Here is a 24591-nt window from a genome sequence, read left to right on the forward strand (position 1 = left end):
GCTTAATTTCCAGGTTTTGGAGGAATCTCCATATCGCTTTCCATAAAGCACTGAAAATAGGAGTGAATTACAAGCAGACAGGAGAAATGATTTTAAAACCTGGACATTAAGTACTTAATTGCTGAAAAACAAATGAAATGAAATCAAAGAGGAAAACAAAATATTCCTGGAAAAAATGAGAATGAAGATAAAAATTTTCAGAATACACAGCAAAAGTGGTATTATGAGGGAAATTTGTAACTGGCATGCATTCATCAAAAAGGAAGAAAAGACCTACATAAATAACTTAATGGCAAAGCAAAGGAAATTGAAAAATGACTAATAACATTAGCTAAAAGTAAGCAGGCAAAGGAAATAATAAAACTTAGAGCACATTAACTGAACACCCCCAAAATTCCAACAACAACAACAAAAAAAAACAATGAAAGCAAGAGCTGATTCTTTGCAAAAATAAACAAGACTGATAAACCATTAGCAAGACTCACAAAAAAAGGAAAAGAGAGAAATTTAATAAAAAAGAATCAGAAATGAAAAGGAGGATGTAAATACAGATACTACAGAAATTCAAAGGGTAACAAGAGGCTACTTTGAGAATCTCAATGCCACAAAATAAGAGACCCTTGATGTGACCAAAATATATATTCTAGTGTGACTAGTACAGTTATCAACATAAATAACTAATATCTTTATAATATAAACAGAAAATGTACTTTCAAAACATTAATAAGCATCAATTAAAGAGATGAAAAGTATTCAGAAGCAATAAGGGTAACTATAACATTTTGGCAATGGGTAGGACCCTAATTCAAAATTCTTTTAATGGTTATGTTTCAGTCGCACAATAATTTCAATCATACGGTTAATTTTTTATTTAAATTCAATATTGATGCTCATGTTTTTAAAAACATGCATAGAAGAACAATTTATTACTATTTCTTTCTAGCAGTATTGTTTAATTTTTTTAGATAGTCCCACTTACATAGCACTGCCCCTTTAAATGTAGAGTTCTTAAGGCATTTACTATAAATTTAAATGCTTAAAACCAGATCAATAGATGGTTGAATTTTAAAAAATAGTGTAAGTTACAGCTGTCATTCTGTGTTAGGATCTTAATAAACTGCTGACATGTTAAGGTACAGTGAGCCATTACTAATATTATTAATTTTCTGTTACTTATGCTGACACTTCATCTAACTCAATCAAATATACAAAAGTTGAGATTTCCAATAATCAGGTGCTTTTCATTTTTACTGGGAACATTTCAAATTTCAAGTACTTCTTTTAGAAAATATGTTTCATCAAAGTAATGTTTAAGAGAACAATCAAATTACAAAAAGGAACAAGATTGGGGTTGGAGAGCTGGCACACAGTAGGGCATTTGCTTTGCATGCGGCTGACATGGAAGGGACCCGATTCGATTCCGGCATCCCCTGTGGTCCCAAGCCAGCCAGGGGTGATTTCTGAGTACAGAGCCAAGAGTGACCCCTGAGTGCTACTGGGTCTGGCCCAGAAACCAATCAATCAATGAATCAATCAATAAATAGTTTAAAAAAAAAAAGGAACAAGATTGTTCCTAAATGCCTCTTAAACCTGGATAGACTTGGTTGTCAACTTTAATCATAGTACCATATACGTGGATCTAAATAATAAATTACATGACTATTCTATTTCTGTGATATGAAGTAGATAATAAAAAAACTATATTAAACTCTTATTAATCTATTTGATAATTTTGAGCAAAGATTTTTCCAACTGTTAAAAGATTTTCAAATGAAATAATGAATAGGTCTCTCAAATGACAGGCTATCTTTCCACTTTTCTCTCTCTACTAACAAGCTTAAAATATTTATCCTTATTAAAGTGAGAAAAGATAAATTTTCCTTAATAATCTCAATGTCAGCCTGGGCAAAAGGAAAAGAAGATAAATTGTTGGTCCTAGGGAAAACAAGATAAATTGTTGGTCCTGCCCATCACAAAAGAGCATTTCTATAAGGTGAACTTTCTATACTAATCACTTCCCATAATAATGATTTAAACTGTCCCATTTAATAGATATGCTATTATATTCGATATGGTGTATTCTTTACTTTTTATGCTTTTATCAGAATGCTTAAACAAAGTTTGAAGGAGCAGAAACAAAAAATTACATAGTAAGGAATCAAACCCTTTCTATTTTAGAAAGAGACAGCTATTTAGACTATTTGTCTATTTAGACATTTAAATTAATTTGTTGAAGATTGCAAATCAGGTTCAAAATTGAATTTGCAGAGTAGTGTGAAGATTGTTTTTAGTTTCATTAACCCAAAATATAAAGTAGCAATTATTAAATGCTATACGCAAGGCTCCTTTAGTTCAAATTTCTATCAACTAAGATTTATCTTACCTTGTTATGTTATACGTACCTACCACAATAGTAAATAAAACATTTTATTTCAAAATCGATACTTTTGGTAGAATAAGCTCATTATCTTTTTTAAATAACAATATTTATGAAAACCATTTTAAACATATGAGCAAATATATGAGCAAAATTGCATTGATTACGTTTTTGCAATTTTCTTTAGTGTCTGGCTTAAAAACAAAGTCATTATCTTCATGTGAGTCCTCATTCAATTAATTCCATTATGCTATTTCATTTTAAGTATAAAAAGAAAATCTACCCTCACATCAAAAATATAGTTGGAGAAGGGATACTAATAGTCCTTTCAGATCATAATATTTTCTTTGTCAAATCTAAGCAAGTTGTAATTTTTTAAATTTCATTATAATGTGTAATATTTAAACAGCCATCTAGTTTTCCTAATTTGGGGGCTTTTCTTGGGGTGCCATACCAGTGACACTCAGGGGTTACTCCTGGTGATGCACTAATGGGACAATATGGGACACCAAGGATCGAGCCTCGGTCAGTTCTGGGTCAACCACGTGCAAGACAAAATGTCCTACCACTGAGTTATCACTCAGGGCCCCAGTTTTCCTAATTTTTGTAATTAAATCTTTTAGCTTATCATTTTTACTGGGAGTCTTTTACCTAGGCATTTTGCAATAACATGCTTTGGTCATTTAAAAATATTGGAGCCAGAGAGACAGTTTAATGGTCTGGAGCTCATGCTTTGCATGCCAGACAGAAACCTGGGTTCTAGTCCATCCCAGGGACCACCTGACTCTTCCAAAGTACCTCCAGGAGTGATCACCAACCTCTGAGCTGGGAATGAGAAAAGAAAGCCAAAAATCAGAACCTAAAAGAGTATCAGATCTTGATGGCCCATGAGAAAAATGTCCTGAATTAGTGAATTTTTTTTTTCTTTTTTCTTAGCGACAGGGTCTCGCTATGTTGCCCAGGCTATTCACAGGCACGATCCCTCTACTGATCAGCAGCCTTGACCTGCTCCATTTCCGACCTGGGCCGGTTGCCCCTCCGTAGGCAACCTGGTGGTCCCCCGCCCCCGGGGGGGGTGTCACCATATTGATGCCAAACTTAGTGCGGACACCTGATGGGCATAGGGCACTGCAGCCCAGAACCCCTGGCCTCAAGCGATCCTCTGGCCTCAGCCTCCTGAGGAGCTGGGTCTACAGGCGTGTACGCTCGGCAGTGAATTGTTTTTTAAAGTGTGTGTGTGTGTGTGTGTGTGTGTGTGTGTGTGGAGGGGGGCAGAACCATCAGGGAGCCTCTAAACCCATACTCAAGAAACCCAGGTGCCTCTCCTGGTATGCTTGGGGCATTGTAATGTTTGGGATCCCTGAGTCACCTCCACAGAGTTAGGAAGTTTCCATGACTGCAGCAGGTGATATTATGGAAACCCATACTTAAGGATCAAATCCAGAGTGACACATACAAGGTATGTACTCTAGTCTCTATACTCTCTATATCTGAAAACAAAACATTTAAAACCTCACAAGAGTGTGACAAATGTCCATTATTACAATATTCAACGAAGCATTAGGCATAAAACAAACTTTGGGAGGGGGTTGGGCCATATCCAATGACACTCAAGGGTTATTCCTGGCTCTGTGTTTCAAAAATCACACCTGACAGGCTCAGGGGATGGAACCCAGGTCAGTGGCATGCAAGGCAAACGCGCTACCTGCTGTTCCATCACTCCAGCCCCCCCCCCCAAAAAAAAACACATTTTTAAGAGCAAAAAGTAAATGACTTGCTGTAGTATCCCAGCCCTTAGGATGAGCTTGGATGGTGGTAGATGAATGGATGGACCTTTCTCTGTCATCCAGGCTCTGCAACCCCCTTCAGCCGGCGAGTATCTGGGTCCAGGAGAGCGGTGGGTATAGAACTCACTCACAGGCAGGCTTCCAGAGAGATAACATCTTTATTTGCCCTGGCCAATGTTTGTGGCCTATATCATAACCATTTATGCTGTATATCTATTCAGCCCTGCATATTATCTTCTTCCTTACCCATCTCTCTATTTTGCTTTCTCCTCCATGCTGCATCCAGGCAAATTCCCTTCTGCTTCCTGTCAAGGCCTTATCTAACCTTCCCAAGACCCCTCCCAGGAATGGGAGGGTCTTGCAGGTAAGATCAAGTTACACAGAAAGAATGGGGTTACAACTCACTTTATAAAAATAGACATTCAAGCGGACATCTATTTCTAATATTCTTCTTTAAGACCTGTAAATGACCTTTAATGAAATACAAATGTTTTAAAATTAAACATTTTAAGAATGTATTATTTATTATTGACCAGACAAAAAAGTTTCACATTTAAGTATTCCAGGAAGCTCAAAGATTTTTGTCTCAGCTATACCTTCTACTAATGAAAACAAATTAACTTTCTTCTCATTCCAACTCTCCTGCTGCATCTAAGAGTCAGTTACAATGATAAAATTATCTTTCATAATGTATGTGCAATGGGCAAGAACCAAAAATGGGTAAATGAGTACTTCTGGAGATCTATAGGTTAAAGGAAACTGAAGCCAGAGCTGCAACCCCAAAGTTCATTCCTTTTAGCTAAAAAACAACCACTTACATATGATACAGGAAATCTTTGAGTGGACCACAAGTTTTTCAAGAAATGGTCTAAATTGTTCAGGGCAATGTTCAGCAAGAGGAATCAGCATAAAATTAATTTATTGATTCAACTCAAAATTTTCCATTATGTTTTATACATAGACCATCAGGTCTGGTATAAATTGGCCTCAGTTGTCTGGTATTAAATATAGACTAAATTGACTAGAGTTATGATAATTCCAACTTGCCAGCAAGGATCTTTTCTGACTCCTATCACCATATCTGTACAGACGTACAAGGTCTCTATTTGAACTTACAGTTGGCTCAATGCTAACTCCCTTATTATTTCTGTGTTAGTCTAGTCTGGAACTAAATTCAGAATAAATTCTGGATCATTCTGTCAAGTATTCAACAACTTTGTTCTCTCTCTTTTTGTCACACATTTATATATTGTTTTCTTTATCATTTATTTTTTATATCAGTATGTGAGACTATGCCTATCTCCTTTTCTACCTCCTTTACCAATTCCTTGAACACACAAATTTAGCAACCTGCACACCAGAAGCATTATCAGCTATCAATAGCCCCAATTAAAGGGTCTCCTATCCCTAAGAAGTCATCAACAGGTGCATACATCCTACACCCCAATCCATTGCTTCTCTTACACCATGAATAATATCTACCCCTGGAAAGTGTTCTTTCCCTATTACTCTCCTGTCCACTCCTCAGTTGTCATTCTATTATTCCAAGTTCTGTCAATCCTTGCACCACACTCTTCTAGAAGATAAAATGATAAGCTTTTACACATTGTCCTATCAAAACCCACTACTGTATAGAAAAAAAATCCTATTTACCTTTACCTCCTCCCTCTTCATTTCTCATACTATGTTATAACCATCCAATTTATCACTCTTATAAACATTCATATTCTCCTCCTTAGACCCAAGATAGGCAGGCATACACACATTGTACACACACAACACTCACCAAATTGAGTTATTATTAACCTAACAGCAGTTGAAATTCCCAGAGAATCTGTTTCCATACTGGTTTACAGAAGCCATAAATAAAGGGCCCTTAAAAAAACTTCTAGACCTTTCCATATATATGAGGCACTGGAGGGATTTGGATTTGGAGGGATATGTGTGTGTGTGTGTGTGTGTGTGTGTGTGTGTGTGTGTGTGTGTGTGTGACAGCTAAAATGAACTAATCTACTTGCAAGCACTAATAGCTCATTAATCTTTCAAAGGGTGTCATTTAGTCAATTACTTTCCCTAAGGAAATATAAAAAATTTAATTTGAACTGATTCTAATAAGTAGCTCACAGAAAATAATTTTCACCATTCTAGGATATCTGAACCATATTTCATTTTTGGTTTCACTAGAATGTTTTTATGAGAAGTAGGAGAGAATTCAGAGTGCCTTGAACACAGCCAGCCCAGAACCTCATTAGTTCCCCAAGCACTGTCAAGAGTGATCCCTGAAAGCAGGTCCAGCAGTAAGCATCACCAAGTGTGTCTCCACACATGGCAAAAAAAAAAAAAAGCAAAACCAAATATTTTTAAACTTTTTTGAATCTGGATTTTAGGTGATTAATAGTTACCTCTGTAAGGAGTTGTAGTCCAAAAAAGAAACAAATAATATTACCCAAGGTTTTTTATTATAAGAAAAGTAAATATAGTACATATTTTCATATCTGAAAAAAAATTTCCATAACCTACCCCAACCCCCTAATAGTCTAAATGGGATATACAATGTCAAAAGATGAAGAGGAAAAAAGTGAGCACATGGAGCTAGCAGGAGAGCTATGTATAAAAACAAGGTCAGTGTGTCTCCTACTACATCCAGTAAGTCATTGTCATGCAAAAATGTGGGGCCAGGATGAAGACTGTCTTTGATTACTTTGTAGATTGAAGAAACCCAGAATTTTTATGGGTTCTGTGTATCTCTTAGGAAATATATACTCCAGATAGTTTATGTTCAATTTATACTCAAGATAGTTTATACTCGAGATATTTCTTTGGAATTGGTGTAAAGGTCTCTTTCTTTTGTCAATATTCCTCATTGGAGATTGCTAAGGTTTAAGAGTACTCACATGTTCTCCTGAACACAGCCATAGACAAAGAATTATAAAATAAATTTTTAAAAAAGCTTTTCCAGTCTGCTGGCAAGGGGTGCCGATATGTAATAATTGGATATAAAGTATATTGAAAGTGAAAAAATAACACTGAAAATACCGTATATATTCAAGTATAAGCCGAGTTTTTGGGCGCAAATTTTGTGCCCTAAAAACCCGAACTTGGCTCGGGTTATACAGGTTATTTGATTCTGTGAGTGCCCTAAAACCGCATCCAATGCACAGTCTCCAGTAGTCTTTTGCCTCCAGTCTGCTAAAGGGGGCAATGCTTCAGCTCAGTCCACAAGTCGCAGTGAGCTCAAGAGGTAGGCGCTGAATTGAGCTGGATGCCACTGAACTATTTAAGCCACAATATTCTGCGCTTTGTATGAGACAGACAGCAGTGATGATGATATCTGTGAACTCAGGGATGATGACAATGTCTATGCTGATCCCCTCGCATCTGATACAGCTAAAGCGCTGTTTGGACATACAGATCAGGAGGAGGAATTCAGTTTTGAAGGATTTTAACCTTTGTGATTTAGCTTGATTACCTGTTAAGCCAAGGTTTTCTGCACTTTATTTAAAGTGTAAAGTTATTGTTGCTAGTTTTCAGTTTTTCTTTAGCAATAAATATTGAAAAACACCTAACTTACTGATTCCTCAATTATTGCGATGGGCCACACCCAGTGACGCTCAGGGGTTAGTCCTGTCTATTCATTCAGAAATTGCTCATGGCTTGGGGGACCATATGAAATGCCTGGGGATAGAACCACGGTCCATCCTAGGTTAGTGCGCGCAAGGCAAAATCACTTGTTCCACCGCTCCAGCCCCTATATTTTTACTTTTGAAATTTAGCAGTGGCTGCTGCATTTTCCACCTCGGCTTATACTGTACTCAAGTAACGACGTTTACCCAGTTTTTAGGATAAAATGGGGGGGGGAGGGTCAGCTTACACTTGAGTGTATATTGTGGAACAATAATACAGCAGTAAGGCATTTGCCTTGTATTTGTCAGCATGTGGCTGACCCAGGGCAGGCCAGGGTTTGATCCCTGGCATCCCATATGATCCCCAGAGCTAGGAGCAATTTCTGAGCACAGAGCCAGGAGTAACCCCTGAGCCTCACCGGGTGTGGCCCAAAAACAAACAAAAAAATTTAATATCTAGCTCAACAACTCTTTCAGAGATGTTTTACATTCAAGAGACTTCGTTGGAATCAGTGTGAAGATATCTCTTTAGTCTTTTCCCATTGGAGGTGGCCTGTCTAAGAGTATCCAGGCTGACAATAATTTGATAACTTTTTCTCTCTTTTTAAGTGAAGACCACTTTCTTCCTGTACAGTCTAGAACCTGCGATTTTATTAGATTATGGCAGAAAGGATTATTAATGCACCAGGCATTCTTTGATGAGTATATATAGAAAAGGGTCAAGCTACATTATTTCAGGTTAGGTCAATGTCAGGGAATGTGGACTGTACTAGAATAAAATTATTTGGTGGGGAAAACATACTTTAGCAGTAATCCATATTCTACTTTTAGAGTTTCTTCCAGGAACTCTAACCCAAGATTTGAAAAAAGTAGAGCAAATTTTCATTTCTTACCAATACCATTTATGAAACTCTTGAGAGGTTGGCTTATTCAACTATCTCATAAAAGTAGTCTTTTAGTTCTGAGGATAGATTAGTCCAATCAAAGGCATATACATTCTTAATACAGAGTAAAAAATAATTCTGTGAAAGTCAAATCTTAAAAGACTCAAAATGATATAAATCAAAAGCAAATTCTGAGAACTTCCAGCCAAGAATTACTTCTAGATATCTAACAGATAAGTTTTCCCTGATTACAATGTCTCTGTTGTTCTTGGGCATCCAATAAAACAACTGTGGAACTATCTCTGCAGTTTATAACAAGTTTACCAGCAGGGGGTGGGAGAGGAGATAGATAGGGGCATTGGTGTTGGGAAGTTTGCACTGATGATGGGGGAAAGTACTTTTTTTGACTGAAACCCAACTACAAATATTGTGTAAACATGGTGCTTGAATAAAAATATTACCGTATTTGCCAGTGTATAAGACGACTTTTGAAACAAAAAAAGTCAACCGAAAATTGGGGGTCATCTTATCCGCTGAGTATATCCCGAAAAATGTTTCAATATGCTGCTAAACAAAAATTGTCTGAATAGTGCCACAAAACGAATTTTCCAACTCAATCCTGCACCAATCACTGCAAGGCTGCTCGGACTGCCTCTCTAACTCAGCCAATCCAAGCAGGCTTTTTATGCATGCAAATTAGACAATGTTCTGGACCCAAATCTACACTGTAAAAAGCCTGCTCAGATTGGCCAGAGTCAGAGAGGAAGTCTATTACCTTTGCTTGTTGTGAATGGCTCACTGTGGTACATACAATTGCAGCACAGGAATGTTCTGTCTGATACAGCGAATATAGGTCTAAACCTATGTTTTAACTGCAAAATTAGGGGGTCGTCTTATACGCCGGCAAATACGATAATAAAAATTAAAAACTTTTTAAAAAGTAAAACAAGTCCCCCATATCAAGCTTGCATGGGACTCAAAAAAAATGCCCAAATTCTTAAACTAGAAAAACAAACAAGAAATACTAGTTCAGAAAGTCACAGGCAGATATTTAAAAAAATTCAGAAATCATCCCAATTAATAAGCAAAATATGTCAAAAAATGTTAAGAGGAACACAACATGTTACTGAAGAGCTTCACTCTTTATTCTACTAAATCTTATAGTAACAAATCAATTTTATTTCAAATTACTCTGGCTAGCTATTTTTGCATGTGTTCAGTTAAAACAGATAACTATATGTTCTTCTAATTTTCTCTCAGATATTTTTCTTCTTTTCCAGGTTCCACCGCACAAATGTTCAGACATCAGACAGGAAGTACCCTAGTCCCTGAATATCTCACAGTTCAGACTTGGAGATGGGTATGGGAGTCATTTCCCAATAGAGAAGAAAAGTACATAGAAATATCTAAACTTCCAAAGATTGTGACTCTTCAGCCTTAATATGGATAGACTGACAAAAATATTTTATCTTTAACTATCTTGAAGAACATGAAGGCAAAAGAAGAGTACAAGGAAGAGAAATCAAAAATAATAACTATATGGATGTCTCTGATCACCTCCAGGTGGACTTAGGTGTTTTTCTCTAAGCTTAATAGAAAAAATGCTTTTTTTAGTTTTTTAATTATTTTTAAGACAGATCTTAGTTTGATTCAGGTTCGTCCATTTCCTTGATATGCTTGTATTTCTTTGGCCAACTAGCAGAGTTGACCCTTGCCAGAAACAAATAACCAAATACACATTCTAGTTTTTTGAACTCAAGCTCCAATTCCTTCAAATGCATGAGTCTCCTTTAAATGCTTCCTGATTCTAGAAAAGGTACTGAATGGAGTGTAAAATACATGAAAAGATGAAAAAGAAGAGTAAAGGATTATGCAATAGAGCTTCATGTCCTTATTGGTTGTGATCATCTGGAATGCCATTTGCCCACAAGAAGAGATGCAGGGACAAAATGAATGATTATGGTTCTCTTGATAGATGAGTGAATCTCCAAATACTTCAAGTAGTTAAGACAGTCAGTCTGGTATTGGGAAAATTCCATTGCCCCTGCCTTGGGCATCAACTGTTACAGGCAGGGGATCCCTCGCCAAGCCCAAAGGTGGGTTATTTTTCTAACCCTAAATAAAAATTTTATCAAAGAGAAATGTGTACTGAAATTAAGAGATTTTATTGCAAACAAATGCTTATGTGAGGGCTAAAATGCTGGGATGAAAGGGCATTTAAAGGAAAACCCTGCAGTCTTCCTCTAATGTACTTAGAAGTTGGGCCTTTATATTTACTTGTTTGTTTGCTTGCTTATTTACAGATCATCTGTCTTCTGGGTTGATTCCGGTTCAGTCCATTTCCTCCATTCTAGATGTGCTTGTACTTCTTTGGCCAACTCTCCAGAAGTTAACTCCTCGTGACAGAATCAGAAGATATGGGCTTCCTAACCCATGCTTCCAGTTGAATCCTGTTCCTGCTTCACACATCATAGGCTTTCTGAGAACACAGCAACGGTGTTGCCAGCTGAAGTGGTTGTGGAAGGAAAGGAGAGAAAGTGGGGATGCATCTCCTAACAGAGGGAATATTAAAATTAACTGTAGAAATGCTCAAATAATTAAATAAAAGACTAATATCTACAATGCAAATAGAACATGAAAATGTGTAAAGATTCTAAGATCTTGGAAAAGCTAAGAGTCACTGATTACAAAAATACCCTAACAATTTACAAAAAATAACCTGAATTATATAACTTAAGAGTTAAAAATAATCTATGACTTAGCATTTAGCACCCTCTACAAATGCATCATCACCAAATTAAACAGGAGACAAGCAAACATATCTAATAAATTCTTGACCCAGAAAAGTTCACCTATTCCTATATATATTTAAAAATAAGTTCAGTAGATCTACAATCCTTGAAATACACCTAACCTGTATGCTAAAATTATGAATACAACTATCATAAAGTCTGAAATAAGTCCAATGCTATGAATGCATACAATGAGATACACGTTCAAAGTTCACAAAATGGAAACTAATTTCAGATCAAAGAAGTCAAACCAATGCAAAGCAATCAAATCAGATCAAAAACTTCAACTCATAAAGTATCCCAAATCTTGCTAGATAAAAGTCAAAAAATAATTAATAAACAAATTAAAGGTTGCTTATGTGTATTAACACTAAATAATTAAAACAGTTGTTATATATTAATATTATAATATTGTTATAGACGCAAATACTGTTCTAAAGTTTAAATTGGTGTCACTAAATGTGATCCACAATGAGCATTTGTAATAGATTAAAAAACATTTTAATAATACTAAAAGACAGAAGATAAAATATTTTTTTATTTTTTTATTTAATCACCGTGTTTACAAAGATTTTCCTACTGGGGTGTGGGATTACGGGATTTGTCTGTCTCTATGTCAATCAACACCCACACAGTTTCACATTGAATGCTATTTTATGAATGCAGCACCTCTGACTGGTAGTGAAACCGAATGGTCCCACCTTCTACGTGTGACGTTTTTCCATAAAGGGCAAGAATGAAAGAGGAGGCTGCTTGCCAGGGTGCCAGATTGAAGTAGGGTAACGTGGGAATTTTTAAATTCTTTTCTTTCTTTTAAAAAAAAGGAACAATAAATTAACTCCAGTCATAGAATGTGCACCACCCTTCACGAGTGCCATCGTGGCACCACCAATTCTCTCCATTTCCCCGACAGCCCACCCCCTGCCATCTCTCAGACAGACATGATGAAAGGCAGATTTCTTTTTTCTTTTTTTCTTTCTTTTTATTTAAATTTTTTTATTTTTAATTATAAGAACAATGATGCAAAGAAAGAGGACAAGGTAAAGTTACAGTGGAAGGACAATCACCCATAAACAGAGCTCTCAGAAGAAATCCCCTTGCTGATGCCTAAATTTTGAACTTACAGTCAAAGAACATTAAGAATAATAAAACAGAACCCATGTACAATTACTTTGTCCACAAGTCCCCAGATTGTAGTACATTATAACATTTCTTAGCAGTACACAGAGCAATCTAAAGCCATAAAATTTATGTGACTCCTTTAACATCGAAGGCATAGTATTTTTTTACATTTTCATGCGCGTGCATATTAGTTTAAGTTAACATCAAAAGTTTAAGTGTTTTTTTTTTTTAAGGTTTAGAGTCAAAGGAGTACAGTAAAAAGGGTGTTAGAGTGGCAAATATTGTTTGCATAGGCCCACAAAAATATGGGGGACATGGAAAGGAAAAGCCTTGGCCTAAATAGAAGAAGATTCTACCCCTGAAGTTTCCTGGCATAAGACCAACTCTAGGCTCCAGGCAAACTAGTTTGTTCAATCCAAGTCATTGTCTGTAGTGCCAATACAGTTTTATTTTTCATACAGTCTCTATTGTTGGCATCAGGTTTCTGTATTAAAGATCCTGGAATCTGCATATCCTACATTAAAGTCAGTCTGGTGTGGAGCATCCTCTAGTTTCATCTCACAATTAAAGGGCAGTGCAGAAAGCCCTGTCCAGTAAGCAGGTCGTTGTTGTTAAGTCTTCTCAGTGTTAAGGGAAGTCTCTTTTGAGTAGGTCGATGTCAGAGTAGCAGTAGGGTCTTCCCTGGTAGAGGATTGCTTCCAGGTGATTGTTATAGACAACCTTGGATGTTTCGTAGATGGCTTCCCGAGATCAGGGGTAAATGGAGAATGCCCATTCTTCTGAGGTCATTATATCAATGTTCAGGGTGTAAGGTCCCATTGCACTACAAGATTTGTGCGTTCCCATCTCTATTAGATAAGAACTTATTTGTATGTATGGTATTTTCCCGTTTTAATATGCCTATGCAAACAAGAAATAAAGCCATGTGGCGTTATCGGTGATATGGGGGCATATGAACACATCCAACAATGCCCATGACTTGGTTCAAACATAAGCATTAAACTGAGAGACTTTTTCACCAAATTCCCTATTGAACAGTTCACAAAAAGAAGAAAAGATAAAAAAAAAATGGAGAAAATCGTCACTGTATAAGAAAATATTCAGCAAGAGCTATAGCTGTCAAAGAAAACACACATAAAATGTTGAAAAGACATACATATCCATTTTATGCCTTTTGAAATAGTTGGGGGGGGGTGTTAACTCCAGTACACCACTTTGGTCTGTGACTGAGGACTCTGCAGTACTGAAGGTAAAAACGGTAAATGGGGAGTAATGATGGTAGGGGGTGAGAGAGTAAAGAGAAAAATGAGCTTTAGTAGGGGTGTGCGAAAGGGCAGAGTACAAAATGGACATTCTGCATACACAAAAACATAATTCAAGGATAAGGAGTACTATTAATGTATATTGTGCACCCCTGCGTGGTTTTAAACATATAGACTGGTAAGAAATTACCACTGACTGCTTTAGTGCAAACAAGCAGCTCTCAGCACCCACAAGTTAAGCCTAAGGTAACCTTCAAGCTCCTCCAAGGGGCCCACCTCGCTGCCTTGCCCAGGCATGTGGCCCAGGGGAATCCCTGGAGATCTGGAGCAAGGCGGTAGAGGGGTGCTGTGGTCACCCAAGGCCCGCACCCCCCCTAGGCCTGGTTAAGAAGGCCTTTGGTATGGCAGAGGCCGAAAGGCAAATTTCTTAAGTGAGATTCTGAAACCACAAAAATTTTCCTGAAGTAGATCTGAGATCAAAGTACAAAACTCAAAAGTATACTAAATATCTTCTGCTTAAGACAGGAAGATCTTCGGAAGGTAAATGATGACTTTTCTGAAGATACTTGAGAGAAGCTGGGAAATAATTGTTTCTTGGACATTTAAAAAATACACTAATAAACTTCAGCGTTAAAATTCTTTCACAGTTTCTTACGGTTTTCTTCAGTTTGAAATGAAGAAAATATAGCTCCTTAAAATATTTAGATTCAACTAGTTATCTTCTTTGAGTATTTTCATGTTACTCAGCACATTGTCTTGAAGTTCACAATTCTATAATACTAACTAGATTATAGTCATAAGCTTCAAGCACAATAGATGAGGCTTCTTTGAGATATATTTACATTTTAAGTGGTTGGATATAATATTTCCCAGTTTTTAATATTCCTCACTTTATGCAGTCATCACTCAAAAATCTAACTTAATGAATTTCTCATCACATGACATATTCCTGATAAGATGATAGAAGCAAGTTATGTGTTTCCTCTCAAAAATGTTTTCCTTGGGGAAGAAATTGAAGATTGAGTTTTCCAGCACTTGAAGTCACCTTAAAAGGTTTTCTCTTCTCAGAGTAAAGCTTTTCTGGCCTGAGATATTCTATTTCCAATTAAAAGTAATAGATATGAAAATACCTGACATGGAATAAAGTAGTCTTTATTAGAAAAAATGTTTTATAGTATTATTAAATCAAAGCAACTGAAATGAATTATGAATGAACATTTCAAGATTACATTAAAACTATATTTAAAGTACAAATATAGAAATAATACTGATTATATGCCAAAGTATAATGATACCAAAAATAATAATAAAAGATAAATCATTTTTAAGTAGCACTCACCAATCATAATCGAAGACTCACAGTGATAATAACCATCACTTTGCTTTTCTTTCTCCATGGAACAAAGATCTATGCAAAACACCCTTTCGTCTCCAAATTTGTGATCGACGAATTTTTCAAAGAATGCGACGTCTATTTTTTTCACTCCCTTAAAATAATAAAAATTCATAACAATTAACAATTTAATCTGGAAAGTCAGTTCAAATCTTTAATCATTTTCTTAGAACTTAAAATTATATTTGGCACAAGTAATAACTTCTGGTGTAGGACGCCACAAAGTTGTTGTGGAGTTATAATTCATCTTTTATATATATGGGTGACTGGAGGAGTCACATCTGGAAAACTAAGATGAGTCAATGCTATGCTTTTCTGCTCCCTGAGCTATTTCCCTAAGTCCTGTAGATATTCATATATATTCATATATGCACACATATATCTATGAGGCCACACCAGCAGACTCAGGGGTCACACTTGGGGATTCTCAGCCCCACCCCCTGCACTTGGCTTGCAGTGCTGTTGGGTAGGGAGTAGCACAATATGCAGCACCTTGGGTGCCAGAGTGGTAGCACAGCAGTAGGATGTTTGCTTTGCACACGGCTGACCCAGAACAGACAAGGGTTTGATCCCTGGCATCCCATATGGTTCACTGAGTCAGGAGCAATTTCTGAGTGCAAAGCCAGGAGTAAAGAAAATGAACATGCAGCACCAGAATCAAGTTCAGGTACCCACATAACATCCACTGGTTATGTGATCTACCAGTTGTTATCTACCTGGTGTACTACTGTATAGTCGCTTTTAAAGTCCTCCTACCTAGAATGAGTATTAAAAAAATCATTAGAGCATATTGGGCTTAAATTTGGCAACATTCTTATTTTCAATTACCTCAAGTTTCACACACAACAAAGCATATAAATTAACTAAAATAATCATATCCAACAGTTATAGAGTAATGTGTGGGTTTTTTTTTAAGTAATATAAAAATTAACAGGTAGGTGCTCCATCTGAGAGGGCATCCTGCAGAGTCAATTTGGAGCCCACGACAGCAGGACCCCAGTCTAAAGCCAGAACCCAATCTCACCCCTGAAAAGTCCCTGTTGCATAGGGAAAAGTCCCGTTCTCCCAAAACTTCTAAGGAATGGATTACTATGAATGAATCACTCCCAAAAGTGAACAACAAAAATTCAGCAGACGCAATAGTGAAGCTGGTAAAAGTCCACCAAACCCCAGGAATGATGGATCAACTCAGAAGGGTCTACTAGCACAATTCAGCTCTAAAAATTCTCAGATAAGGATTTTTAGGGACATTGCGGTGTAGATATTTAATGAGCTTAAAGGAAAAAATGGGGCACCAGAGCAATAACACAGGGGTAGAGTGCTTGCCTTGCACGCGGCCAACCCCAGACAGACCCCAGTTTGATTCCTGGCATCCTATATGGTCCGGGAGCCTGCCAGGAGCTATTTCTGAGCACAGAGCCAGGAGTAGTAGTAACCCCGGAGTGTTTGGGTGTGACCTCCCTAAAAATGAAAGAAAAAATGGTAAGGTACAAGAAATATGAAAAACTACACTCAGGGGTCAGAAAGATAGCATGGAGGTAAGACGTTTGCCTTGCATGCAGAAGGTCGATGGTTGAATCCCGGCATCCCATATGGTCCCCTGAGCCTGCCAGGAGCAATTTCTTTTTTTTTTTAATTTTTTATATATTTTATTTAAACACCTTGATTACATACATGATTGTGTTTGGGTTTCAGTCATGTAAAGAACACCACCCAATTTCTAAGCATAGAGACAGAAGTAACCCCTGAGCACTGCCGAGTGTGACCCCAAAACCAAAAAGAAAAAAAAAAGAAAAAGAAAAACTACACTTAAAATTGACAAAACTAAAGAGCATGGTGTTATTAAAAAGAAAACTCAATAGAAGGTCTGTACTAAAGAATAACTTAAGCTGAGAAAAAAGATCAAGGAGCTCTAAGAAAAGATGGAGGAGGCCTCTAGAAAACAACACATGATGGCAAACAGTGGAAAAGAAATGAACATCACACCTCTTGAATTCAATATAATTATTGGAGTCCCTGAGGAAAAGAAAAACAAATGTGAATAAAAACCATGAATTAAATAGTAGATAAGAATTTCCCAGAGGAACATAGACAAGGTGACCTAAAGGTCCCAGTGAAAAAAGACTCATCTAGAATAACTTCAAGGCACACTGTACTCAGAATAACCAATAAATAAATACAAAAAATAATAGACAGAATAATGAAAGCAGCAATATTTTAAACAAAAAAGGAACTTCTACAAAGAAAGCCCATGAGATTCACTGCTGATCTACTGAATGAGACTCTACAAGCATTAAGAGAAAGGTGAAGAAAGTACAAAAATTCAATTAAATGGACAGATCAGTATTTTATCCAACCAGATTATCACGTAGATTTGAAGGAATGATAGAAAACTTCATAGACAACAGCCTAGAGAATTCAGTCTTGAAGTCAGTTTTGCAAGAAGCACTAAAGAAGATTCTTGTAATTAAAGAATTTTATTGGGACCGGAGAGATAGCATGGAGGTAAGGCATTTGCCTTGCATGCAGAAAGATGGTGGTTCGAATCCCGGCATCCCATATGGTCCCCCGTGCCTGCCATGGGTGATTTCTGAGCATAGAGCCAGGAGGAACCCCTGAGCACTGCCAGGTGTGACCCAAAAACCAAAAAAAAAAAAAAAGAATTTTATTATATGCTTCTCAGCGTTTGGCACTGACTACTGCATTCACTCATGGTGCTATGACTGCTCTCTACTATCTTAAGAAATATAAGTTTTCCTACTTTGCTAAGGATTACAAACTTTTAATAATGAATTAAAAGTTTCATTTATATTAAATACATTAAATATCATGCCTTTTACATTCAGAGAAACGTTATTCTAACTTTTTACTTATTAATGCAGACTTTAACAGCAATACAATATTTTCTAACATAAATACAATATTTTCATTTTTTTTATAATATATTTACTTAAGCACCATGATTATAAACATGTTTGTGGTTGGGTTTCAGTTATAAAAAAAGAACACCCCCTTTCACCATTACAACCTTCCCACCACCAATGTCTCCCATCTCTCTCCTCCCTCACCCTCTACCTATACTTGAGACAGACATTCTATTTCTCTCACTTACCACCACTGTCACAATAGTTGTTAGTGTAGTTACTAGACAATAATCCCTTCAATATAAAACACCTTTATAAATCCATTCAAATTTCCCCTTAAATTTTTAATTTTCCTCAATCTTATCAAATTTTACATTTGTATAATTGTTGTATATGTAAACATTTTAATGGGATTATTATGTTACTGACCCTACCCTGATCAGTGATTGTGTCCTAACCTAGGGTGTGACCTGGCATTCTGCCCCCACTCTAGGGTGATACCTGATTCTGCTTCCACCATTGAGTGGTACCTGATTCTTGGAGATAAAAGCAAGGGTCTGTGGAAGGCAAGGGGCTTTTTGGCTGGAACTGATGCTGAGCTTTGGGCTTCAGTCTTGTCCACCGAATAAAGCTAATATTACCACAAGCCTGACTGTCTGCGAGCTGTTTACCCGCCGCTTCACCTCAGAACCGTCGGCTGAACAGGGTGGCAGATGCGTGCTCCGAGCTGGAGGGGAAAGACCTCATCCTCCATCCCTCCATCAGTCAACCTCATCAAGGGCTGATTTGCAACATATAATTTGTCTATTTCACAGAAATTTTAAAGTGAATTAGAATTATTCATAATATTAATTTTCCATCCATATACCTCTAAAAAAGATACCATTTGGAAAATGATAATTTCCAAACTTATCTTATTACAGATTTATTTTGTGGAATTTCAGATTAGTTCTACTTATCTATGTGTGTAGGTGGTGACCTCCACATTAAAAGAGAAAGATCAGGAGATGGAGTGGTGGTGCTAGATGTAAGGCGTCTGTCTGCCTTGCAAGCACTAGCCTAGGATGGACCACAGTTCAATTTCCCCGCACCCCATATGGCCCCACCAAGCCAGGAGCAATTTCTGAGCGCGTAGTCAGGAGTAACCCCTGAGCGTCAATGGGTGTGGCCCAAAACAACAACAAAACAACAACAACAAAGAAAGATCTTCATAATTAACACAAAAAACCATAGTAAGGGAACAAACTAATGGTCAGTTTGAATGCAGAGCCAGAAATAAGTTCTAAGAACTACTATGTGTGGCCCAAATCTCCTAATCCCAAAATTGAAGACTAAAATTAAAGAATGCTTAAAAGGTGAGGGAAGCATGCTTTCTATCACCTTTAATAGTAAAAGAAACTAATACTAAAAGCATCTACTCTCCAGAGGCATGACTCTAAACTTTTGCTAACTCAATCACTGTAATAACCCTCTGAGACTGGTACCACTCTAATTCCCAAATAATGAAACCAAATCACAGTAAAACTAGGTTGCTAATTCAAGAGCATATAGTTCTGACCTAAGGTATGAATTGAACTTGTAGTCAGGGTAAGAAGAGAATAGGGGTGAATTAAAAAAATTAAATTATGATATTTAAGAATTTTGTTCTTTACACATTAAATGTTTTAATATTTTCTTTACTTATTTATTTTTGGTTTTGGGGTCCCACCCAGTGACACTAGGGGTTACTCCTAGTTCTGTGCATAGTAATCACTCCCGGAAGGCTTGGGGGATCATATGGGATGCTGGGGATTGAACCTAGGTCCGTCCCGAGTCATCTGCATGCAAGGCAAATGCCCTACCACTGTGCTATTGCTTTGGTCCCAACACATTAAAATTTTAAGAATAGTAATATAAGGACCAAAGTAACACAAGGGCTGACAATATTAAAAAAGGCCTTGTCTTCCCTGAACTTGACCCCACAGATTTCTGTCCACCTAGCACCACCAAGAGTAATTCCTGAGAACAAAGCCAAAAATAAGCCATGAGCTCAGCCAGCTGTAGCCACAAAAATTTGAAATTTAAAAAAACTAAGATAAAAATAAAATAAAAGTAAAAAGCTAAGATCATATATCTTATTTCAAACAAACATGAATGCAACTTAGGGAAGCTTTCATATTCCAAAAGGCCTGCCTTAAATATTGATGACACTAAAGTAATTAATATTTATATGGGTATAGATTCGGCCGTTCGGTTGCATTTGGTTAACTCCATAGACTTACTCTATTCTCAAAAGGAGATGTAAATTAAGCTATGAAAAATTATGGATGCACCAGCCACTCAGCTGAAAGCTGGCAGTCGCAGGAAAAAAGAGGGCAAGCCAAATCCCTGCCCTGTCAAAGCCGCACCCTGCTGCACTCCACTCACAATTTCATCTTGGCCAATGGCCCAGCTTTAACACTCATCTACAGTCTTTGCAGAGACACCAAACTGACCAAAACTCCAGGATTACTTGTATTAAGGCTGACATCACCAAGATCCTTTGTGGAGTGAATGCAAGCACATCCCCTAACCCCCTTCTCATAATTCCAGAAGACCTGGCAAAAACATGCCCCACAAAAGACACAGTATCAGCCACAATATTTGGAATTTCTGGACCATGCAGCCACCACAATACCTTCCTACAGCTCCAAATTTTAACAGTTGGAACACACCAATTCAGACACCAGCGTGTATTTGAAGCCACCTAATGTTTAGAACAAAAGAAATAATAGGAAGATCAACTAATAACAAGCACTTATTACCTCATTGCAAGATACAATTATTTTCACAAATTTCTTGTTGCTATACGGTTTTTTTTTAATTTTCTTTACTTTGTTATTATTTCATTCCCTTTTACCTGAAACAAATGTACTATTATCAATATGTAACACATAATCTTTAAGTCAAAATTTTGTATATAAAAATTAATTATATAATTAAGTAACTTAATTGCATAGAGATAGAAGCCATAGTGCTTCATAGATATAGAAGAGATTTTTTTTGTCCCCCAATTCACAATACAGACCAGGCAAGGGGCCTAGGTTGAGGTGTATATGGGGTGCATTTACTGTACCTCCCCTTTCCATACTAGAAATGATTTTTAAACAACCTAGCCTAAAAATAATTTCTAACATACTATTAATATCCAAATTATTACATAAAATACTGAAATATTTTCTGCACTTTATATATCAAATGTTCAACTGAGTATGTATTTTTCAAATCTGGATTTTGCTTCATGCTGTCTATAGAATTTACCATTAGGTTTTTTAGGTAGGCCATTTTCTTTCCTTTTTTTTTTTTTTGTAGGCCATTTTCTGAATCCCTCTATTTATACATTAGATTTTTATAATAGCAGCTTAGTTTAATCTTAGAGTTTTAGAGAAAGAAAAGTAGAAACTTTTTACCTTTATATTATAGCTAAGGTTTATAATATTACTCCTTTCAGCAAAACAGTTTATAGAAACCTACATTTGAGAGCTTTATGCTTTTAATCTACTGTTGCTACCTCTTTCTACCTATACTAATATTTGAATGCTGCTGGATGTTTTGAGGTCATCCAGTTGCAAGGAAAGCAGCTACTAAAGGACAGTGATACACTCCTAATAGTACAATGCACTTCACAAAAACAAACAAAAATCACACCAAGAAAAGTTGTCACTTTGCTTGTTCGGTCTGGAACACAATAATCCATCCATTAAGTTTTCAAGGTTGCTAGTATAACATAATCAATATGGTACCTTACAATACCTTTATTTACAATAGTGTTCCCATACATGCCACTTTCTGTCCTGCTTAAACCTTAAATGAGGGGTCTCAAACTCAATTTACCTGGGCGCCGCAGGAGGCAAAGTCAGGGTGAGGCAGGGTCGCATAAGGGATTTCACAAAAAAAAGTCCTCAAACGTCATTATTAACAGTTTTAATTATTTCTTCTGAACATGAATAGAACATTGAGTGAAGATCATGAACAGTTCTTCTAAACATGGCATCTTTTGCCTATTCCTTGCTGCCAGAGACTTGATAGTGCTTCTTCTCACAAATCTGAACCACATTTGGCTTTAGAGAGGAAGCAGTTGAGACCCTCAGCATGGCTTGAAGATGATCATCATTAAATCTAGACCTGTACTTTGACTTATGAAGTTCAATGTGGAGAATAACTTTTCACACAAATATGTGCTCCCAAAAAGGCACATGGTGCGCTTGAACATTTGGGAAAGCTCAGGGAAGCTGGGGGGCAATTCTCTCAAAAACTACCCATGCATGTCTGTTTTTCCACTAATCTCCCTGAACTTGACTTTGAGATCAGAGTTGCATTGCCGGTCAATGATCTCCATTTTAAGCACAGGAGGGGCATCTTGCACATCAAAGGAAAAGGGGTCCACAAAAATTTGGAAAGTGGCTCTGTGCTTTTTGAAGTCTACAAATCTATGATCAAATTCCTTCTCTAGTTTAAAAATAGCATCAACATTTTTCTCACCACTGAATGGTATGCCTGCATCCACAAGTTCCTAGCATGCTGGAAAATGGCAAAGGTTTGTCTGAGAGAGCTGGGATTTCCATAATACAAGTTTTGTGGAGAATGCTCTCACGTTGTCATAGGCAGCACGGATAAGCTGCCCTAGGCCTTGTAATATCTTGTTTAGTACATTCAGCTTATGTGTGATGTCAACTAGAAAAGCTAAGTCCATGAGTCATTTGTGATCACTCAACTCAGAAACAGCATTCCCATGAAGGCTTTCACTTCTTCCCTCAACTCAAAAAATCTTTTCAGGGGCCAGTGAGGTGGCGCTAGAGGTAAGGTGTCTGCCTTGCAAGCGCTAGCCAAGGAAAGGACCACAGTTCGATCCCCCGGTGTCCCATATGGTCCCCCAAGCCAGGGGCAATTTCTGAGCACGTAGCCAGGAGTAACCCCTGAGCATCTAACGGGTGTGGCCCGAAAAACAAAAACAAACAAAAAAAAAAAAACAAAAAAAAATCTTTTCAGGATATATCCCCTGCTGAGCCAACGTACCTCGGTGAAATAGAGCACATCTCCATATTCTGACTCCATTTCCTCTAAAATAGCACGGAAGGAACCTCCTGTGCTTTAAGCCCCTGGATCTGATTTGGTTGATGCATTTCACAACAGACATAAAATTGTCACATGGCAGGCATTTACTGCAAAGGGCCTGCTGATGGATAATGCAGTGAAGAGCAATGGCCTTTTCTACACCCTCCTCTTTAAGTTTTTTTTTGAATAAGTGCCACCAGTTGATTTTTCTCCCTGACATCGATGCACTCCATCAGTTATTATTCCAACTAACCTCTTTCATGGCAAACCTGCATTCTCAATGGCCTCACACAGATGCCGAAATATCTCATTAGCGGTGGTCTGGCCATGCATTGGAATTATTGTGAGCAGCTCCTCTGTCAATTCAAAATTGCAATCAACACCACGGACATAAATTGTGAGCTGTGCAGTGTCTGTTATATCTGTGCCCTCGTCAAGAGCAACTGAGTATGCAGCAAAACATTTGGCTTTCTCACACAGTTGATGATAAATGACACTTGACATGTCATAAATGCGTTCTGCCACAGTGTTGGCAGAAAGGCTGATTTTGTTAAACTGACCTTTCTTTTCCAGACAGATAATACTTTCAGCCTGTAACATGCATTTTTTTTTTAACAAACTCTCCTTCTGTGAATGGTTTCCCTGCCTTAGCAATCATCTCACTAACCATGGAACTAGCTTCAACTGATGCAACATGCTCTTTGGTTGTTTTCTTGAAGAAATCTTGTTGCCTCATTAGACATGCTTTAAGACTGGCAACCCGCTTGGCTCTCTCATTTCCTTGATATTTTCCTCAGCATGTTTAGTTGAATAATGGCGTTTCAAGTTGTATTCCTTGTGTACTGCAACTTACTCTGAGCAAATAAGACATGTGGGGATGCCCCTGTGCTCAACAAAGAAATACAGCGTCTCCCACTTTTCCTGAAATTGTCTGTGCTCGTCATCAATCTTTCTCTTCACTGCAGGCTTTGATGAAGTCATGATGAAGGTATGACAAAATCTAATTCTGTAATAAACTTCTCTCCCTTCTCTCCCTTAGGCCTCCGATAATGCAAGGGACAGTGGGCAGGAGCAGTGGAAATGACATCTGTGTTAGGCACAAAGTATTCGCGATTATTCGCTTACTGAATATTCGCAATAAAAAATCACATTAGTTAGAAAAACAATCGCAAAAAAATCGCATTAAACATTTGCATACCCCAAACAAAACTGCTCGGGGTATGCGAATGTTTAATGCAATTTTTTTCTTACTAATGCGATCTTTATTGCGACTATTCGGTAAGCAAATAATTGCGAATACTGCGATATTTGAAGGCCGGCTGTGGGCCACAAAATGTTATACGGAGGGCCCGCGGACCGCGAGTTTGAGACCCCTGCCTTAAATAGTATTTAAGCTTAAAAACTTAAAGTACTT

The 24591-nt window shown here is 37.3% G+C and overlaps 1 protein-coding gene and 1 pseudogene across 2 annotated transcripts in view; both read right to left on the reverse strand.

The window, feature by feature from the left end:
* The window catches only part of AKAP7 (A-kinase anchoring protein 7), a 157377-nt gene that overhangs the window by 52011 nt on the left and 80775 nt on the right, over positions 1-24591 (reverse strand). The window contains exons 6-7 of one of the 2 annotated variants that reach the window (XM_049785206.1): positions 15187-15334; positions 10818-11223 (exon numbers count right to left, since the gene is read on the reverse strand). In XM_049785206.1, the coding sequence (XP_049641163.1) occupies positions 11003-11223; positions 15187-15334 (369 nt within the window). In that variant the 3' untranslated portion in view covers positions 10818-11002. Of the gene's footprint in view, positions 1-10817; positions 11224-15186; positions 15335-24591 lie in introns of those variants that run through there. The other variant, XM_049785207.1, reaches the window with a different exon arrangement.
* LOC126024894 (uncharacterized) lies at positions 21124-21262 on the reverse strand (annotated as a pseudogene).

This window comes from Suncus etruscus, chromosome 12, assembly GCF_024139225.1.
Source record: "Suncus etruscus isolate mSunEtr1 chromosome 12, mSunEtr1.pri.cur, whole genome shotgun sequence".
NCBI classification, from domain to species: domain Eukaryota; kingdom Metazoa; phylum Chordata; class Mammalia; order Eulipotyphla; family Soricidae; genus Suncus; species Suncus etruscus.